General features: G+C 43.3%; 1 protein-coding gene across 1 annotated transcript in view; it reads left to right on the forward strand.

The window, feature by feature from the left end:
• Window positions 1-18,257, forward strand: part of BMPR2 (bone morphogenetic protein receptor type 2) — a 186,391-nt gene that overhangs the window by 154,385 nt on the left and 13,749 nt on the right. Inside the window, exons 7-9 of the mRNA XM_019554216.1 lie at window positions 11,351-11,465; window positions 14,581-14,741; window positions 17,622-17,769. Of these exons, the coding sequence (XP_019409761.1) occupies window positions 11,351-11,465; window positions 14,581-14,741; window positions 17,622-17,769 (424 nt within the window). The remainder of the gene's footprint in view (window positions 1-11,350; window positions 11,466-14,580; window positions 14,742-17,621; window positions 17,770-18,257) is intronic.

The following is an 18,257-nucleotide window of genomic DNA, read 5'->3' on the forward strand; positions in this document are numbered from 1 at the left end:
GGGGGGATCTAGTGGCCTGTTACAAACTAGTCAGGGGGGACCAGCAGGCATTGGGGGAGCCCCTGTTCCCCCGAGCACTACCAGGAGTGACTAGGAATAATGGTCACAAGCTGGCAAAGGGTAGATTCAGATTAGACATCAGGAGGCGCTGCTTCACTGTCAGGGTGGCTAGGATCTGGAACCAACTTCCAAGAGAAATGGTGCTGGCTCTTACCCTGGGGGTCTTTAAGAGGAGGCTAGATGTACACTTGCTGGGGTCGTTTGACCCCAGTACTCTTTCCTGCCATGGCAGGGGGTCAAACTTGATGATCTGCTCAGGTCCCTTCCTACTGTATGAATTATGAAACTATGATTGAAAAATGCATTCAAGGGAAATGATGAAAATGTGAAGGAGGCTTACAACAAATACCTCTTTTATATTGTAAGTACCCTCCTCAATAAGGTATTTAAAACATCAGGGCTAGCCTAAAACCAGTCCACAGTTGATTTGGTAGCTAATAGAGAAAAATGCTCAGCAGGTGTAATTAATACACAGCATGATCCTTAATTCAGTGAGCAGATGTTCTTCTGTATACTGAACTAACAGCAAGAAATGAAAGATCCCTGCTGGAAGCTGTTACTAGAAGGGAATTACACTTGTCAAGCCTTAGTCATAAGAACCTGATGTGAATAAGGAGGCCACCTGTACAAGCTGTGCAGCTGAAATATTTTTTTTATCATATCCAAAACATGCCTTTTCCTGAAAAGCTTTGGTTAAAAATAATGTCCTTTTAGTAATGGTGAGAACAAATGACAGCCTTTTGACAGTGAATAGCCTTATACACCAGCAGGATTTGTCTTCCATGGGTTAAAATTGAGGCAAACCAGATTAGTACACTTTTATCTTGTCCAGCACTCCTCCTGAGCAGAGTCAAAGCAAGCAGGTTGCAAGGGGCAGCACATGTATAATAGTGTATCATCAGCATCCTGGACTGATAATATTTCATCACTTGTTAAGAGAATAAACAGGGTGGTAAAGACAGTGAAGGATAGCTTCTTTAAAGCACTCCCTAGCATCACACAGTTGTCCGTCAGCAATCCAATGGCTTGTAGCTTTTAAATATAATTAGAACAGTTAGACGATGATTCCAGACACACCAGCATGGTCCTCTGGTCAGTGAAGCAAAAAACAATACTCAGTTACCAAAAGCCAGGATGAAAAGGGTTAAATAAGTCATACTGAAGGGTCCTTTATTTCTAATGTGTACCTTGCCATGGTGATACTGCTTATGGGCTCTATGACTTGATGAGCTATGTCAGTGGGATTTCTTCTATCGGGAATACAAATCTTGCAGCCCTCCAGGTTTGGGGATTGGCTATGAAACAGATAACCCCATACCACAACAAATATTCTTGTCATGGAAACAAAGGAAAGATCTTGCCAATCTCAGAAAAGGCAAACATGGGATTTGTATCATACGACATCCTTTTAAGCAACAAAACAGAACATGGTATAGATGAAACTACTGCAGGGTCCATATGCTGGAGAACTGTATTCAAAGAGTAGCTACGAGTAGTTTAATTGCAAACTGGAAAGATATGTCAAAAGTGGGAATACAGGGGTCTGTCCTGGGTCCAATTCTGTTCAATGTTTTATTGAATGACCTGAATAATGATATAGAGAGTACATTTATTAATTTTACAGGTGATAATAAGCCTGGAAGAAATGCAAGCATTTTGAAGGACAGGCTTAGAATTCAAAATGGTCTTGACAATTTAAAGAAATAGTCTGAACTAAATTGGATTAAATTTAATAAGGACAAATGCAAAGTACTATCATAGCCAGAAATAACTGTACACATATAAAATAGGAAACAACTGGATAGGCAGCAGTTTTGTAGAAGAAAATCTGGGGATTATGGTGGATCATAAAGTGAACATGAGTCAACAATATTGTACTGTTGTACTGTTGCAAAAAAGAACAAACCCACCAAATTACCATACTAAGATATATAAATAGGAGTATTGTATGTAAGATATTAAGTTAAAACTTCAACTATTTTCAGAATTGGCAAGGTCTCATCTGCAGTATTGTGTATCATTCTGGGTACCACACTTGAAAAAAGATGTAAATCAATTGGAGAAAGGTCAGAAGAGTGGAACAAAAATTATCAGAGGTCTAGAAAATGACACAGGAGGAAAGATTTGTGTTTGTTTAATCTAGGGGAAAGACATGGGAAGATACAAGTCTTCAAATATGTAAAAAGTTATTAAAAACTGACGCCCAGGAAAAAGCCAGCCTATTAAATGGGTACTTTGTATTGGTCTTTCATCAGTCCCATGGGACGCCCATGCCCACCTTGGGACAGGGCAGTCAGGGTGAGGGAGATCCCGTGCCCTCCATTAATGCTGACCTTGTGAGGGAATACCTTGAGAAGCTGGATACCTTCAAGTCAGCCGGCCCTGACAATCTACACCCCAGGGTACTCAAGGAGCTGGCAAGCACCATAACCCAGCCTCTGGCATGGATCTTTGAGGACTCCTGGTGCTCTGGTGTAGTGCCCAAAGACTGGAAGAAGGCCAATGTGGTGCCTATCTTCAAGAAAGGGAGGAAAGTGGATCCGGCTAACTATAGGCCCATCAGCCTGTCTGCTATCCTGGGGAAGATCTTAGAAAAGTTTATTAAAGAGGCCATCCTTAATGGACTGGCCAACGCCAACATCCTAAGGGATAGCCAGCATGGATTTTTTGCAGGTAGGTCTTGCTTGACCAATCTCATTGCCTTCTATGACCGGGTGACCTATCACCTGAACAAGGGAGAAGAAATTGATGTAATATATCTTGACTATATATATCCAAGGTGGAGATGAAACTGGGGCTAGCTTCCCGGATCAAGGACAACAAGAAGTCCTTTTTTAAAATGCATAGGGGGCAGAAAGAAGGTTCTGGGTAATGTGGGGCCCCTGCAGGACACGCTGGGAAATTTGGTCGTTACACCAGACGACAAAGCTAACATATTTAATGATTTCTTTGCCTCCATTTTCCTGAGCAGGGACCGGAACTGCCACCCTCCCTTCCCCCCCTTAGACACCAGGGGAGGCACACCAAGGCCAAGGGTTAGTGAGGAAATAGTTAGGGAACTTCTGGAGGGACTGGATGTATTCATATCAGCTGGTCTGGACGATCTCCACCCTAAAGTACTGAGGGAATTGGCTGAGGTTGTTGTAGGACCCCTGGCACGGCTGTACGAGCACTCGTGGTGCTCTGGTGTGGTGCTAGAGGACTGGAAGAGGGTCACTGTGGTTCCCGTCTTCAAAAGGGGAGGAAGGAGGACCTGGGAAACTATAGGCTGGTTAGTCTTACCTCAATCCTGGGTAAGCTTTTTGAGAGAACTATTCTGGCATATGTCCAAAAGGGGCCAGCAGGGGAGATTATGCTTCGGGGCAACTAACACGGGTTCATTAGTGGCAGGTCCTGTCAGACCAACCTGGTGGCCTTCTAGGACCAGGTCACCAAATCCTTAGTTGCAGGGGTAGCAGCGGACATAGTCTTCCTGGACTTTCGGAAGGCCTTCGACAGTGTCTCTCACCCCGTTCTCATTAAGAAACTGGGGGAATGTGGTGTCAACACCTACACAGTCAAATGGGTTGCCAACTGGCTGGAGGGTCGCACCCAAAGAGTGGTAATGAACGGGTCGTTTTCGACCTGGAGGGATGTGGGCAGTGGGGTCCCCCAGGGCTCGGTCCTAGGGCCCACACTGTTCAACATCTTCATCAGTGATTTAGACGAGGGGGTAAAAAACACCCTGTTCAAATTTGCTGATGACGTGAAGATGTGGGGAAATGTGGGTACGCTAGAAGGGAGGAATAGGCTGCAATTGGACCTAGACAGGTTACAGGGGTGGGCAGACGAGAATAGGATTGGATTCAACACTGACAAGTGCAAGGTGATGCACCTAGGGAGGAAGAATCAGCACCATACCTTCAGGCTGGTGAACTCCCTTCTCATCAGTGCAGAGGCAGAAAAGGATCTTGGAGTCATTATTGAAGCCAAAATGAACATGGGCCGCAGCGTGGGGACGCGGTCAGGAAGGCCAACCGCACCTTGTCATGCATCCACAGATGCATCTCAAGCAGGTCCTCCCCCTCTATGCAGCTCTGGTGAGGCCGCAGCTGGAGTACTGTGTTCAGTTCTGGGCGCTGCACTTCAAGAGGGATGTGGACAACATGGAGAGGGTCAAGAGGAGGGCCACTCGCATGATCGGGGGCAGCAGGGCAGGCCCTAAGAGGAGAGGCTACGGGACCTGAACCTGTTCAGCCTCCACAAGAGAAGGCTGAGGGGGGATCTAGTGGCCTGTTACAAACTAGTCAGAGGGGACCAGCAGGCACTGGGGGAGTCCCTGTTCCCCTGAGCGCTACCAGGAGTGACTAGGAATAATGGTCACAAGTGGGCAGAGGGTAGATTCAGGCTAGCTATCAGGAGGTGCTACTTCACGGTGAGGGCAGCTAGGATCTGGAACCAACTTCCAAGAGAAGTGGTGCAGGCTCCTACCCTGGGGGACTTTAAGAGGAGGCTAGATGAACACCTTGCTGGGGTTGTTTGACCCCAATACTCTTTCCTGCCATGGCAGGGGGTCAGACTAGATGATCTGCTCAGGTCCCTTCCGACCCTACAAACTATGAAACTATGACTTCAAAAAAGTCTTTGATCTGGTATCTCATGATTACCTCTTGGTAAAACTGGCCAATTGTGGCTTTGGGTCCACCATGATTCGCTGGCTGGGAAACTGGCTCCGTAGTCAGACCCTGAGGGTAATAATTGATGGAAGTCAATCATCGTGGTGTCCTGTGACCAGTGGCTCTGTCCTTGGACCCATATTGTTCATTATCTTCATTAATGATGTGGACATCGGAGTTAGAAGCAGACTGGCCAAGTTCGCTGATGACACCAAACTTTGGGGCAAAGCATCTACGCGGGAAGACAGGAGGGCGATCCAGGCTGACCTGGACAGGTTCAGCAAATGGGCGGATGAGAACCTGATGGTATTTAACACCAAAAAATGCAAGGTTCTCTACCTTGGGAAGAAAAACCTGCAACTTCCTTATAGGCTTGGCAGTGCTATGCTGGCTAGTGCTATGGAAGAAAGAGACTTGGGGGTCATCATCAATGACCACAAGATGAGCATGAGCCCGCAATTCAATGCTGCAGCTAGTAAAGTGACCAAAACCCTGGCTTGCATCCATAGATGCTTCTCAAGCAAATCCTGGGACGTCGTTCTCCCCTTGTACTCGGCCTTGGTGAGGCTGCAGCTGGAGTACTACGTCCGGTTTGGGGCTCTGCAATTCAAAAAGGATGTTGAGAAGCTTGAGAGAGTCCAGAGAAGAGCCACACGCATGATCAGAGGTCAGGAAAACAGACCTTACGACAACAAGCTGAGAGCCGTGGGGCTCTTTAGCCTGGAAAAGCGCAGGCTCAGGTGATCTGATGGCCACCTATAAGTTTATCAAGGGTGACCACCAGGATCTGGGGGAATGTTTGTGCCCCAGAGCGCCCCAAGGGATGACGAGGTCGAACAGTTATAAACTCCTGCAAGACTGTTTCAGGCTGGACATAAGGAAGAATTTTTTTACTGTCCAAGCCGGCAAGGTCTGGAACAGCCTGCCATCAGAGGTGATTCAAGCACCTACATTGAACGCCTTCAGGAGTAAATTGGATGCTTATCTTGCTGGGATCGTATGACCCCTGCTGACTTCCTGCCCTTCAGGCGGGGGGTTGGACTCAATGATCTTTTGAGGTCCCTTCCTCTTTTTCATAGATTTCACAGACATTAGGGCTGGAAGATTAGAAAATGGTCTCCATGTCCACAGGAAATAGGACAAGTAGTAATGTGTTTAAATTGCTAAAAGGGAAATTTAGGTTATACACAGGAAATTTTTTCTAACTGTGAAGACAGTTAGTCACTGGAGGAAATTACCTAGGCAGGTAATTCCATCATTTAAGGTTTTTAAGAGCATGTTAGATAAATACTTGTCAGGAATGGTTTATAATTGAACCTGCTATGGGACAGAGAATGGACTTAGATGGCCTCCTAAGGTTCCTTTCAGCCCTATTTTCTATTACATTTCCTCCGATTCTATGGAAATATTCTCACTGTCCCTAAAGAACAAATTAAAAGAGTAGAACGTATTCATTCTATAATAAGCAGGCCTGTACCTGAAGTAAAAATCAACTTAGACATCATAGAACAGATGAAAGAATAGAATGTTAATTGCAAGGAAATCACCTTGGGGGAACTTAAAGCAGATTTGGCTTTAAGTTTTAAGGAGGGAGGCAGGATAAAATAACTGCATGTCTATTCAAAGCCAATGGTGAAAAGAAAACTTGAAAATGCTGCTAGGATTCTTCAGCCAAGTACAGGAGACAGAATCCACCACAAAAGTGGAACAATGAAATAATGGAATGGCCTGAGAGAGGAGATTTAAGAGCATGATTTTGTTAGTCCCCAGGAAACTATTCTGTACAATGGTTTTGAACAGAATCCATAATCCTATCACCAGTGGATTTTGAGAAAAACAAGCTGGTTTTCATCACATCCATTCTTTTATTGCTCATAGCTTCATGCTGTGCGTTATCATGGAACAAAGCACTGAACGGCAGCTACAACTCATCTTAAATTTCATCAACTTTTAGAAAGCCTTTGACAGTGTAGTGTAAGTATTTGTGGTAGATGCTAGGAATCTGTATATTGTCATCCAGAACTGTCCAGATCTTCTGGAATCTTTATCAAGACACCAGATGTGCCATAATGTTGTGCCAGGAATTGGTTTACTGGTTTGATGTTCCTAACGGTGTTCATCAAGGGTATGTCCTCTCCCCTTTGTTATTTGGTATGTTCATTGATTCTGAACTATCTCTGGCATCAGGATTAGAAATTCTTCGGGCAGATGGAGTGCTTAGAAATCTGAACTTTATGAATTATATCTTCCTCTTGAATACAGTGATGCACAAAATATAACAAAAGACTGATAGCTTAGTCACAACTGTTAAACAATTGGGCCTTATAATCAGCAAGTCAGAAATAAGGGTTATGAAAGCCAATGCAACCATTGTTCTAGAAATGTTCTTCAGTGCTGCTGATGACTTTATGTACCTAGGCAGCATCTTTCATAACTCAGATTCCTGCATCTGTGATAGGATGACTCAACTGGGAAAGCAAGCACTGCTTTTCAGGAACTCGCCTTATTATGGAAGTCTAAAGCGTCAGCACTAAGCTATGAATCTTTATAGCAGTCTGTTAGGCATATTCTTGTATGACTGGAATCCTAGAAGAATAATTTCATCAAAAAGAAGTTTAAATGCCTTCCTGTCTAGATGTCTGCTCTGGGTATTCAAAGTAAAGTTTCAGATGGAATAAGAATGCTGAGATCTTGAAATGAGTATAATTCACCCACAGTAACACAAATAGTACAGAACTTACCGTGACTGTGTTCTGGGAATGTTGGCTAACAGGCTCCCCAAACAAGGCTCGTTTTAAAAGCCCTAAAGCAAAAGGAAGAGAAATCAATGCAACACATTCACAGTTGAAGCAGCAGACTTGCAGGTTAAGAGTTTGATCGAATTGAAGAAAATGATCCAGGATCAAATAGGTTAGTAATGACAGAACTATGCCCGATGCACCTGATCATGTGAAGCAGATTGGATGCAAAAATCCTAACTTTTGCTGATCTACCAGAAGGTCCCAGTTTTAGTGCTGTAGGGTGGATCCCCATGAGCACGTACATTTGGTTTGCAGTGCACATGCACCCATGGTCTGTGCTGCTAATTTGCTGTGCAACAGGTTTTGGGGGGTTTTTTACACTGGGCGATCCTGGTGTTAAAAAAACTGCTGCTAAAAAAGCTGTGCGGTACACATGGCAGCAGTATGTGCTGCCAAAAAACAGAGCCTGGCTGGCCACAGCCACACTCTAGCTGCCAGCCAAGCTCTGAGCCACTGACTCAGTGCCGCTGCTGCCCCAGGAGGCCCAGAGTCCCCCAGGTAAGGCTGCTGGGATCAGCACAGGCACTGGTTTCAGGCCCCCCTGCCCCACCCAGGTCCCTTTCCTGTGTGCCGGAGTGCGCATTCAGGGATGTGGCCAGGGACAAATAGCAGCAGCACAAATATGTGCCACTGCTATTAGTGCCATGGGAAACACGCCCCTGAACACGTGCTCATGGGGACGTGCCCATAATATCTAGACCATCTTCCCTCATACAGTTGCTACAGCAGAGGACAAAGAAAGCGTCTCTGACTCTGTTACATCTCTTTTCTGTGTCCACATACCATCCATGATCAGAAAATAATCAGACTCCAGAGGATCACCTTTGCACTTCCTTTCAAATCTGACTTAGATGCCCCTAAATATCAGTGTTAAAATATGATGGAAACAGAGATGCAGTGGAGTACCAAGAAACCATTCCTGTAGCTGATGTTACATCTGTCAAAGAGTTCATAATTCTCAAGTGTGCTTCATTTTTTAGAGACATAGTTCATTTAAGTCCCAAAGTTAACTATCCACAGAAAAATGTGATGCCCTTTCACTTCTGTTGTTGAAAATGACTTGCCTCAGAAATTAAGAATCCTGGCTCTTGGGTTATAGATGAAGTTATTTCATACTAAAATCAATCATCTTGAAAGGGCTTCAGGTTTTTCATTTTAATAATTTTTGTGCCACCTTTATTTTGGGTCTCTAGCATGATGTCTCTTACATTTGGTCCCTGGCAGGTTGAGAGATCTGAGTGAGCTTATCCATGCTCTAGCTGGAATGGAAAGCCAAATATAACTCAGAACTAGCAGAGACAGCAGAAATCCTCAGGATTCCAGAGTCTACATGAGCAGATAGAGACTGATTTTTAGCACTGACATGGGAGGAGTAGACTAAACATACTGAGTAATGGTGTGATTATACAGAGAAATAAGACTCAAAATATTTGACGTTATCCTAAATAAGGGCAGCTCTGTGCAAAATCTCTTTGTGCTAGATAAAACCTAGTCCGTCTCTAGCACTTGGGAGACAAGTGCTTAATTTTCTGATATCCATAGATACTTTGAAATTTCTGGCTAGTTTCATAGTTGTTAGGGTAAAGGAGTCATGATGGTATTTTTTTTATTTCAGAAAAAAAATATTTATTAAAAATAAATATTTAAAATGTAAAGTGATCTATAACAAATTACTACTTGGATTCAGGGTTTCTTTTCATTATTAGAGCATCGAAGCAGCATGGGTTAGGTGTCTTGCAGTCTGCATATGACAACACTTAAGCAACACAAAATAAAATTTGGTTTGTGCATGGGGTATGTATGCAAGTCACATTTGTCCTATTTTTTCCAACAAACAGCTTATCTATTTGTGGCTCTGCATGCTATACAGTGTGAATTTAAAAGGCTTTAAGAGTTTTATAACTAAATATAGGAATGACAGGAACTGTATTCTCAGCTGGTTTTGGACTGATAATGTTAAATAAACATTGGATTAAACATCTATCTCAGACTCCAGTACTTCTAAGCTGTGTTATACACATTTATCCCATCTAAACCACCTTTCAGTATGATGCAGTATATCCCAAATGTAGCCAAGTGTCTATATTTACTAGACTTTCAAAAAAAATTAGAAGTTACATGAAGCTGTTTTGTTTTTTTAATTAAATATGAATTTGTATATAAATTATAAAAAGCTCTATTAATGGTAGAGATACTTGACTTCTGTTTACATAGTCAGATGTCAGTTTTCATTCCTAAGACTCCTTGTGGGACTGGGAGGAGTAACCCTGAGGTAACCATGGTCCAGGAAACATGCAGGGAGCATTTCCCAGCTGTCCAGCTCCTCCCAGGACTTGAAGGAGTCAAGTGGCAGGGAAAGGCTTCCCATGCTTTGCCCAGACCAAGGACCAGAAGGAGTGGAGCAGCAGCTTCTCCCCATGCCTTCCTGAGACCTGGAGAGGGGCTGCAGGCTGAAATGCCTATAAGCTCCCTCTCTTGGGAAGATTTCTACTGTTGCAAATTTCCTGGAATTGTAGCAAGAAAAATTAATGTCTGTCCATTACCTATATGTCTTCTAGCTAAGATGCTGAGTGGAGCATGTAAGCATATTTAGTGAAGTTGGCATCTACAAGCTCTGTGGTGCTGGGCTGGAGCATGCACAGAGTGCCAGTGCAGAACCTTGTGGAACATAGCAAAATGTCTCTAAAAAGCTATAAATGTGGTCTGATGATTACTATGAAAGGCACAAACTTCAGCCAAATAGGAATACATTTTCATGGGGACTATAAAAGACTCCTCTTATAGTGCAGGACTACTCCTGCTTCTTTTCTGCTCTACCCCACCCACCAACAAATTTAAAGCTTGTTTTCCAAACACAGGAGATGTTGAAGCTTGCCAAAGAGATGGCTCAGAAAAAGTAATTAAATATTGGCAAAACTCATTTTCCCTCAACTTCATTCTCTGAAACAGAATTTTTCCTGAATTTTTTTCAGAAGTCTTCCAAATAAGTTGATAGCAAACTTGAGAATTATCAACTCAGTCAACTAACGTTTTGCGAAGTTATCAACAACTGAAAATAACACCTTATCATGGGTAGTGTTGGCCAGATTTAACTACATGTTGCTACCAATTCTGCTTCCTGGGGTGGGGAGGCAGAGCAGTTAAGGTGTCCCACTTCGCTACAGAAAACATCAGTTTAAAACCTCACTCCTGGTTCATGCCAAAGGCTGCCTCTAGATGACCCACATGTACATGAATACCTGGCCATTCAGGCTGGGGAATCGAGAAGACTGGAGTATGATGCTAGTTGCATCATTTGTTTGCATTATATTGGCACAGTAATTGATATACCTTAACCCAGTGAGCCATTTGACTTGGGTGGTGCTTTCTCTTAATTTTGACTAGCCCCTGTCCTTCTGAAATATAAAATCTGTACAGTAAAGGTTGCTTTTAGTCCAGTAAATCTCTTGTTATGGGTGCTGATTATTCAGAGTTCACTATTTAGCATTCCAGGTAATTGTCTTCAATTACCTTCCTTCTTTACAAAGGATTTCAGAATACTGGAATAGCTGCAAAAGGATAAATGCAGTCTATCTAAACTGCTTTAATTTTATAGCTAATGTTAATTTTTCTTCAGGTCTTAAAAGGCCTCACAGGAACTTATTTTTATTTTTGCATAATTTTTCGGTCTTCAACCTTCTATTCAATATTCTGTTAAACTTTTAGATAAAACTCATGAGCAGTTGCAGAATTAGAGTCTAGGGAACACTTGGTGATACAGACTCTTTAAAATATGTTGACTTAATTATTAAGGTTGATACGATTTCAAACCACTGTTTTTATTTTTTCCTCTAGGGCTCTCTCTGCAAGTATTTGAGTCTCCATACAAGTGATTGGGTGAGCTCTTGTCGCTTAGCCCACTCAATAACCAGGGGCCTGGCATACCTTCACACGGAGTTACCTCGAGGAGGTAAGATCAGGAAGGGATGTATTTAGAGCAGAATAATTGGGATAGGTTTCAGGTAGTAGTTTTTCTTTTCCTTTTCTTTTCACAGGCAGTATCAAAGAGAAATAGTTTATTTTAAGAAATAACTGAGCAGATGATAAGTAAAAATATAGACTACACATAGCTTCCTGTAGTATATCCATCTCCTGAGTACTCCAACACCATGGTCTGGATCTGTAGATACTTTTATGAAAATGTGGACAAAGAGCCAACAAAACTCCACAAACATGCAAGAGAGAAGCAGAGTTGCACAATACTGTTGTGCCATAGTAAGAGATAACTAAAGACTCAGAGGATCTGACATGCACTATCTGAATTTTAAAAAGCTTGTAGATGAAGTGTTCTGATATATCACAGTTCATATATATATCACAGAAGCAATATTTTCAGTTTAAAAGTATGCGTATTATGTATATGGAAGGAAAATATTTATATCTTCTGTTTTATTGTAGTCTTATCTTCTATAACATTTTCTTTCAGGGAAGGGACCATATTTTTACTATGTATAAATAAAAACACCTAATTAATTTGATGCTTTATTACAACACTGTATGGGACAAACCATTGAGACACAGCTTTTTCGTTTTTAGTTGCATGCTTCATTCAACATTTTTATAGCTAAAGTATAATTATATAATAGTTATTCTGAGATCTGTAATGTAAAAGTTTAAAAAGTATGGTTTGTCACTGAAATAGTAACTACAAATGAAAGGACTAGTAAGGCACAGGGAGATTAATTCACCAGTAAATAATAGAAGCTGAGAATGTCCTAAATTTTGGTTAAAAGCAAGTTTATAATAATGAATGTAAGCAGTAATGTTTATGAAAAATAGAGGAAAATACCTATTCAAAAGCAAGGCTATCATTAGCCTATTTTATATTCATATATGCCAGTGAAACTGCAGCCAGCACCTTAAACTTAATCATTGTGAAAGATACAGCTAAGTCTTTCCATTAAGCAGCTGCAATTACACAAACCTTTTACCACCGTGAAGAAAGACAGAACAATAGTCTTTTTTTGTGTGTGTATAATCCAGGGGGAAACTTACAATGCATAATGAACTCAGATTCTAGGAACATAAGACCATAATAAACCAGTTCTGCGTTCTTGGCTGTTTTACTAAACAAGTCTCCATTAAAAAATGGATACAAACTGTTCCGTTGGCTAGCAGTCGTAATTTGAGAACGCTAGATAAGGTTATGTTTACAATATTTTATGATAAGTACATTTCAGTCCTTTTGTAACAAGCTTCTGCAAAGGTTTACACAACTTACAGTGAAGTCCACAAAAAACTGCTCAAAACCGATAAGACTTCCAGCAATGTTTAAGTGTTTTAATATATTAGACTTTTCTGATACTTTGTGACTTAGTTTAAGACCTGTTACTTGCTTAGATCAACAGTTCATTCTTGCTGCCAAGCAGTGACTTTCCAGATATCAGCTGTTCACATTCAGTCATGGAAGGCATTAAAATAAGTTTGAGAGCCAGACCAGGCAGTTGGGGAACAGTGCGTTCATTTGTCCAGCTGGAGAGGTACGTTTAGGAATAACCTGAGGTTTCTCCTGGGGCAGCTCTGATCCATTGCAGGATTAGTGTGTTCGAGCTCTGGAACAAATGTGAGCTGTATATTGATATGACTGCCCCATCCAGTTTCTGCATAGGTGCCAAGCTAATTGTAAAGCAAGCTGCTTGTGCCTTGTATGAGGGAGGATTCTGATATCAGGAAGTTGCTTGGACTGGGAGTTAAATTTGGGACAGCAGGTCTGTGCTTAAATGCATATGACTTCCCTGCTTAAGCTATGCTGAAATCTTCGTGGGAATCAAAATAAACTTGCTGGTTTTGTTAAAACTGTGTAGAATTATTATCTAATAATAGGTTGCAGAGTGTAATAGACTTACTGGTAGAGTGGCAAGGTCTCCTCTCCTGCCTGACTCGCCACCTAGATGCTACCCTGCTACTCCCCTCTGTCTTCTCAGGGTTCACCTACCCTATTATTTCACCTGCACTGCCTTGATGTTATGATTTCATAGAGGGTCTGCACCTAAGAGGCAGAAGTGGGTTTTGTGGTGACCGGTCCTTGTCTGGGCTAAGTCCTCCCCAGCCTTCACCCATTTTAATCTAGTAGCTGGGTTTTTGCATCCAAGGTCCACTGTACCAAAACCCCAGACTCCTGGGCCCCAGCTTACCCCTCTTGGGCTCTGGGCGCCTCTGCCCCCTGGGCTTGCCCTTTGTGGACTTCAGGCTCACACCTCACAGTCTTTGCTGCTGGGTATTCAATCCTCTTACAAGCAGCAGTCCTCCTGAAGTGTTTGGGCTTCTGCCCTCACATAGCCCACTGGACTTCAGGTCCTAGAAGTGCTCTGTGCTGGGATGTCCCTGCAGCATCCTTGTGGCTTCCAGTCCTCCCTTTACAGCCACAGCTGGTCCTTCAGTTTAAAGCCAAACCAAAACCATGATTGTCCACTCCCAAAACAAAAAGGTTTTCCTCCCAGGCTTAATCCCGCCCTATGATAGCACTACCACAAAGGCTCAAGGCACTTATCTATTGCTGCTGCCTGGAATGCAGAGTTTCTTCCAACTCCCCTTCTGCCCAGAGTCCTTCTTCTGTGAGCAGCCTGGACTGGCTTTTCCCTGGAGCTTTGCCTCCTGTGGTTCCTATGGCCAGTCTTTCTTCTCTTAGGCCTTGGGTTTATAAGCCTCTTCCTGAGTCACCTGACAGTCTACTTCCACCCCAGTCAATCACTAGCTGCACATAGGATGGACAACCATCTTAATTAAGGCCCTTCACCATTGTAAATCTGTTCCAGCGGCTGGGCCAGCCAGCTGACCCTGGGCCCCCTCTCCCCCTCAGTAATGGGACAGGGACCCCGTTCCAATAGACATAGCAAGATGTTATGAACATCAGTCAGTGTTTCTATGGTTACTAAAGTATGTTTCTGTGGCCATAAGGAAGAAAATGTTAACTTCAGGAAGTCATTTTTTGTTTTTTAATAAATGAGCAGACGCAATGAGATTCCTATTTTGTCAATCAGAAGTGCTTTTCAGTTAATAATGAACACTTTCATATATCCCCACAGACCACTACAAACCTGCAATTTCCCATCGGGACTTGAATAGCCGTAATGTACTGGTGAAGAATGATGGAACATGTGTAATTAGTGATTTTGGACTATCCATGAAGCTAACTGGAAACAGACTGGTACGCCCAGGCGAGGAGGACAATGCAGCCATTAGTGAGGTAAGCATGAATAAAGAAAGCACAGTAATAGGTCTTTGTAAATGGGATGTAATAGGGGAGACATTAATTTAGAAATAATCTGGAGATACCTACTTCTCAAGTGAGCAAGGAATAGTTGTAGAATTCCTTTGGGGGAGGGGAGAGATACTGTATATGGGGAAAAGAACATTGAAGAATTTAGTTCTTTTGAAAGGTTTGAGGTCAATGGCTGTGGAGACCAAAATCCTCTATTAACAGGACAGGTACAACAGGTCAGCAAGGATACCAGGAGGCATGGACCCTGCATGCTGAAGAGGGGGATACAGTGGTAGTAGAGAGCTTGCTGCACATCTATTTGGTGCCAGGCTCTCAGCAGCAGAGGAAACAACTGTGCCACCTCAACCCCGATCTGCTCCGGGTGCTTGTTTTCATGCTGAAGTCCTTCAGCGCAAATTTGGGGAAACCTTGTCTGAATGCCAGAGAGTATTGTTGATCTTTCTGCTGAGACCCATCAGCACTCGGTGCAGTTACAGTGGTGTTTGGTATGATGTAGACTCTCATCCCTTAGGCCAGTGGTTCTCAACGTTTTAAGACTCACAGCTCCCCTTGGGAAAATGCCAGCTTAGTTTCACTCAGTTTTTGATGACAGAAAAATAATAGAGCAATTCTTGTGTTGCAAAAAACACACACAGACCAGTACAACCCAGAATGTTTTTAACATTATGGATCCTATTTGATATCACTGGGATTATCTTGTGAAGGATGTTTGCACACCTAACAGTGATAACATTGCATGACACACTACAGCACCCCTGAAAGGATCTCAAGACATCCTAAGGTGCCAAGGCACCCTGGTTGAGAATAGCTGTATTAGGCCTTATATTGGGGGTGGGCAAAATATGGCCCGTGGGCCAGATCCAGCCTGCCAATCACTTCCCTCCGGCCCACAGAGACCCTTCAAAACCGATGTAATGGTTGCTACCTCTCTAAAAGCCTCCAGTGGCACCAGCCGCCGGCTGCAGCATCTCAGGCTGTTTCCTTGGGTTCTGGTTATGAGGCAACTGACCCTGACCTCAGCCTGACCTCCCCAGGCCCCGCCCTGCCCCAGCTCAGGCCATGTTTGTAGCTTGAGGGGGTGGGGGGCTGGGCTAGAACCTGTGGCGCTGGTGAGGGGAAACAGTGTCTGGGCCGGGTTCTGCTTTGCTGCACGGGACTGGAAAGGGCCCTGCCCTGCAGGTAAGCCCAGGAAGGACTGGCTGCTGGGCTGGCTTTCCCTGTGCCATGCTGATCGGGCCGTGCAGGGTCGGGCTGGGCTGGCACTGGGGAGGGGAAGTGGCAGCTGTGCCACAGCTCCAGCCCAGTCAGCACCAGGGAGGAGAGGTGGTGGTGGAGCCATGTGCTGCTCGGGACAGGATAAGCCCAGCTGGAGTGGCAGGGGCTCAGCTGCATTTTCCTCCTGCCTGCACCAGTCAGTCTCAAGGGGCACATGGCTCCACCGCTGCTTCTGCTGGCCGGTGCAGACCTGGCCAGGTTCCTCCCATCCCCAGCAGCACATGAGGAGCCGACTTCAGCTGCATGCCGCCTTTCCTGGCTGGTGCAGACCTGACCAGGTCTGTCCCATCCAAAGCAGCATGCAGCTGAAGCCAACTTCCCAGGTGCTGCTGGGGACAGGGCAAGACCAACTGGGTTGGCACTGGCCAGCAGAAGCAGAGCCTCCTTTTGGGACCAGCTGGCACAGGTAGGAGGGAAGTTCTAGGGGAGGTCTGATGAACCTGAAACCCCACTGCTGGGGCAGGATGCTAGAGGGGTCACAACCCCTTCCTACCTGGTAAGTTGTACAAGGGAAGGGACTTCTGGTGGCAAAGGTCAGGAGTCAGGGGGTGGGACGTCCAGTCCCAAGATGGCGAACAGGGGGTGGGGCAACTGAAGGGGCAGGGCTACCCATGCAGTCCTCGGCAGCTCACCAAAACTCATCAACTGGCCCTCTGCCCAAAATAATTGCCCGCCCCTGCCTTATATTGATAGCATTCATTCATCTCACATAGCCCCTAAACACTCCTCAAGTGGTAATGTTTTTTGTCATAACCAATCTAAACTGGATTTGAAGCAGTGATCAGGATATAAATGCCTCAGATCCTACAACCAGTTCTTTACAGTCCATCCTTTCATCTTTGGAATATCATTATATGATCAAACTGGAGAGAGCATAGGGTCATAGAACACACAAAAATAATTCAGTAGCTGCTTCTTTCTGTACTTTTGGCTAAGGATGGATATAAGGGAAACTGAATGTAAGGACCTTAAGAACAATGAAATACTGTTCAGATGAAGAGTGTGAAATTCCCAGTATATTTCAGTAGACTCTTGTTTTCCATTCAGTGAAGCTTTGCTGTTCTTGCAGTACAGTTTTACGTAGTGTTTTCTACTGTGCGAATCCTCTTGAAAAGCAGCTATTTTAATAATAGTTCTTAGTATTTAGGTGTTTAATTTCTCAGGAATAAAGAATTGATTAACTCTGAACAAGGTAGAAGGGAGAGGATTAAGTTATCACTGTTTAAAGGGTAAATTAATTCTTTTTGAAATGGGTCTTCTATTCTAACAAAATACTCTGCTATATAATGAAGTTACTTGGGGAAATAACATTTCACTTGAGGAGGTTACACTGTGTCCTTCTGAAGATGACACAGTACAAGAGCTATACTTACATATTTCACATTTATTTAGTGAGTACAACAACATTTTAGAGACCAAGAAAATAAGAGGAAGAAGAGTTGCTTTTCCTGCTAAATTGTAGAAAACAGAATATAAGATGGGGGTAGAACAAAAATAGGACCTTTAATAAACTAAGTCAAATGTAAGATTAAGTTTCTGAATTAAAAATTTAACTATATCTTTCTACAGGTTGGTACAATCCGCTACATGGCACCAGAAGTACTGGAGGGAGCAGTGAACCTGAGGGACTGTGAATCTGCTCTGAAACAAGTAGATATGTATGCACTAGGCCTTATCTACTGGGAGATTTTTATGAGATGCACTGACCTCTTTCCAGGTAACTGTGGGATTTACCAGATTCATAAATTTCCTAAATGCATTTTTTAAATCGGATCCATTATGTTTGTCACAGAACGGAAAAAAAGTTCTTGTTTTTAAACATTAATCCAGTGCCATCTAGTGTTCAGGAGTATTACTGATATCAATACAGTATGCATAGTTGTAATATATTGAAATCACTGGTGTATGTGGCCTTTTATTTGCCCTGTTAACCTGCTTGCAAGTCTGTTTATAATGCAGTTTGGATGAATCTTATCACTGTCTCGCATTTCAGAACCATCATGTGTTGGGAAGACTACATAGTCAAATCAATTGATTTCCATAATTGATGTAGCACCTTACATGCATCTCAGTTCTTGTTATTGAATATTTGGAAGGGAAGTTACTGTGATTTAATGCAGATCATCATGGTTTTCATGCTAGCCTTTGTCTGTGCTAATGCCTGCTGAACATTCAATGGACTCAATAGATATAATCTAGGGAAAA

Source organism: Crocodylus porosus, unplaced genomic scaffold (genome assembly GCF_001723895.1).
Source record: "Crocodylus porosus isolate Cpor-Errol unplaced genomic scaffold, CroPor_comp1, whole genome shotgun sequence".
Classification (NCBI taxonomy): Eukaryota; Metazoa; Chordata; order Crocodylia; family Crocodylidae; genus Crocodylus; species Crocodylus porosus.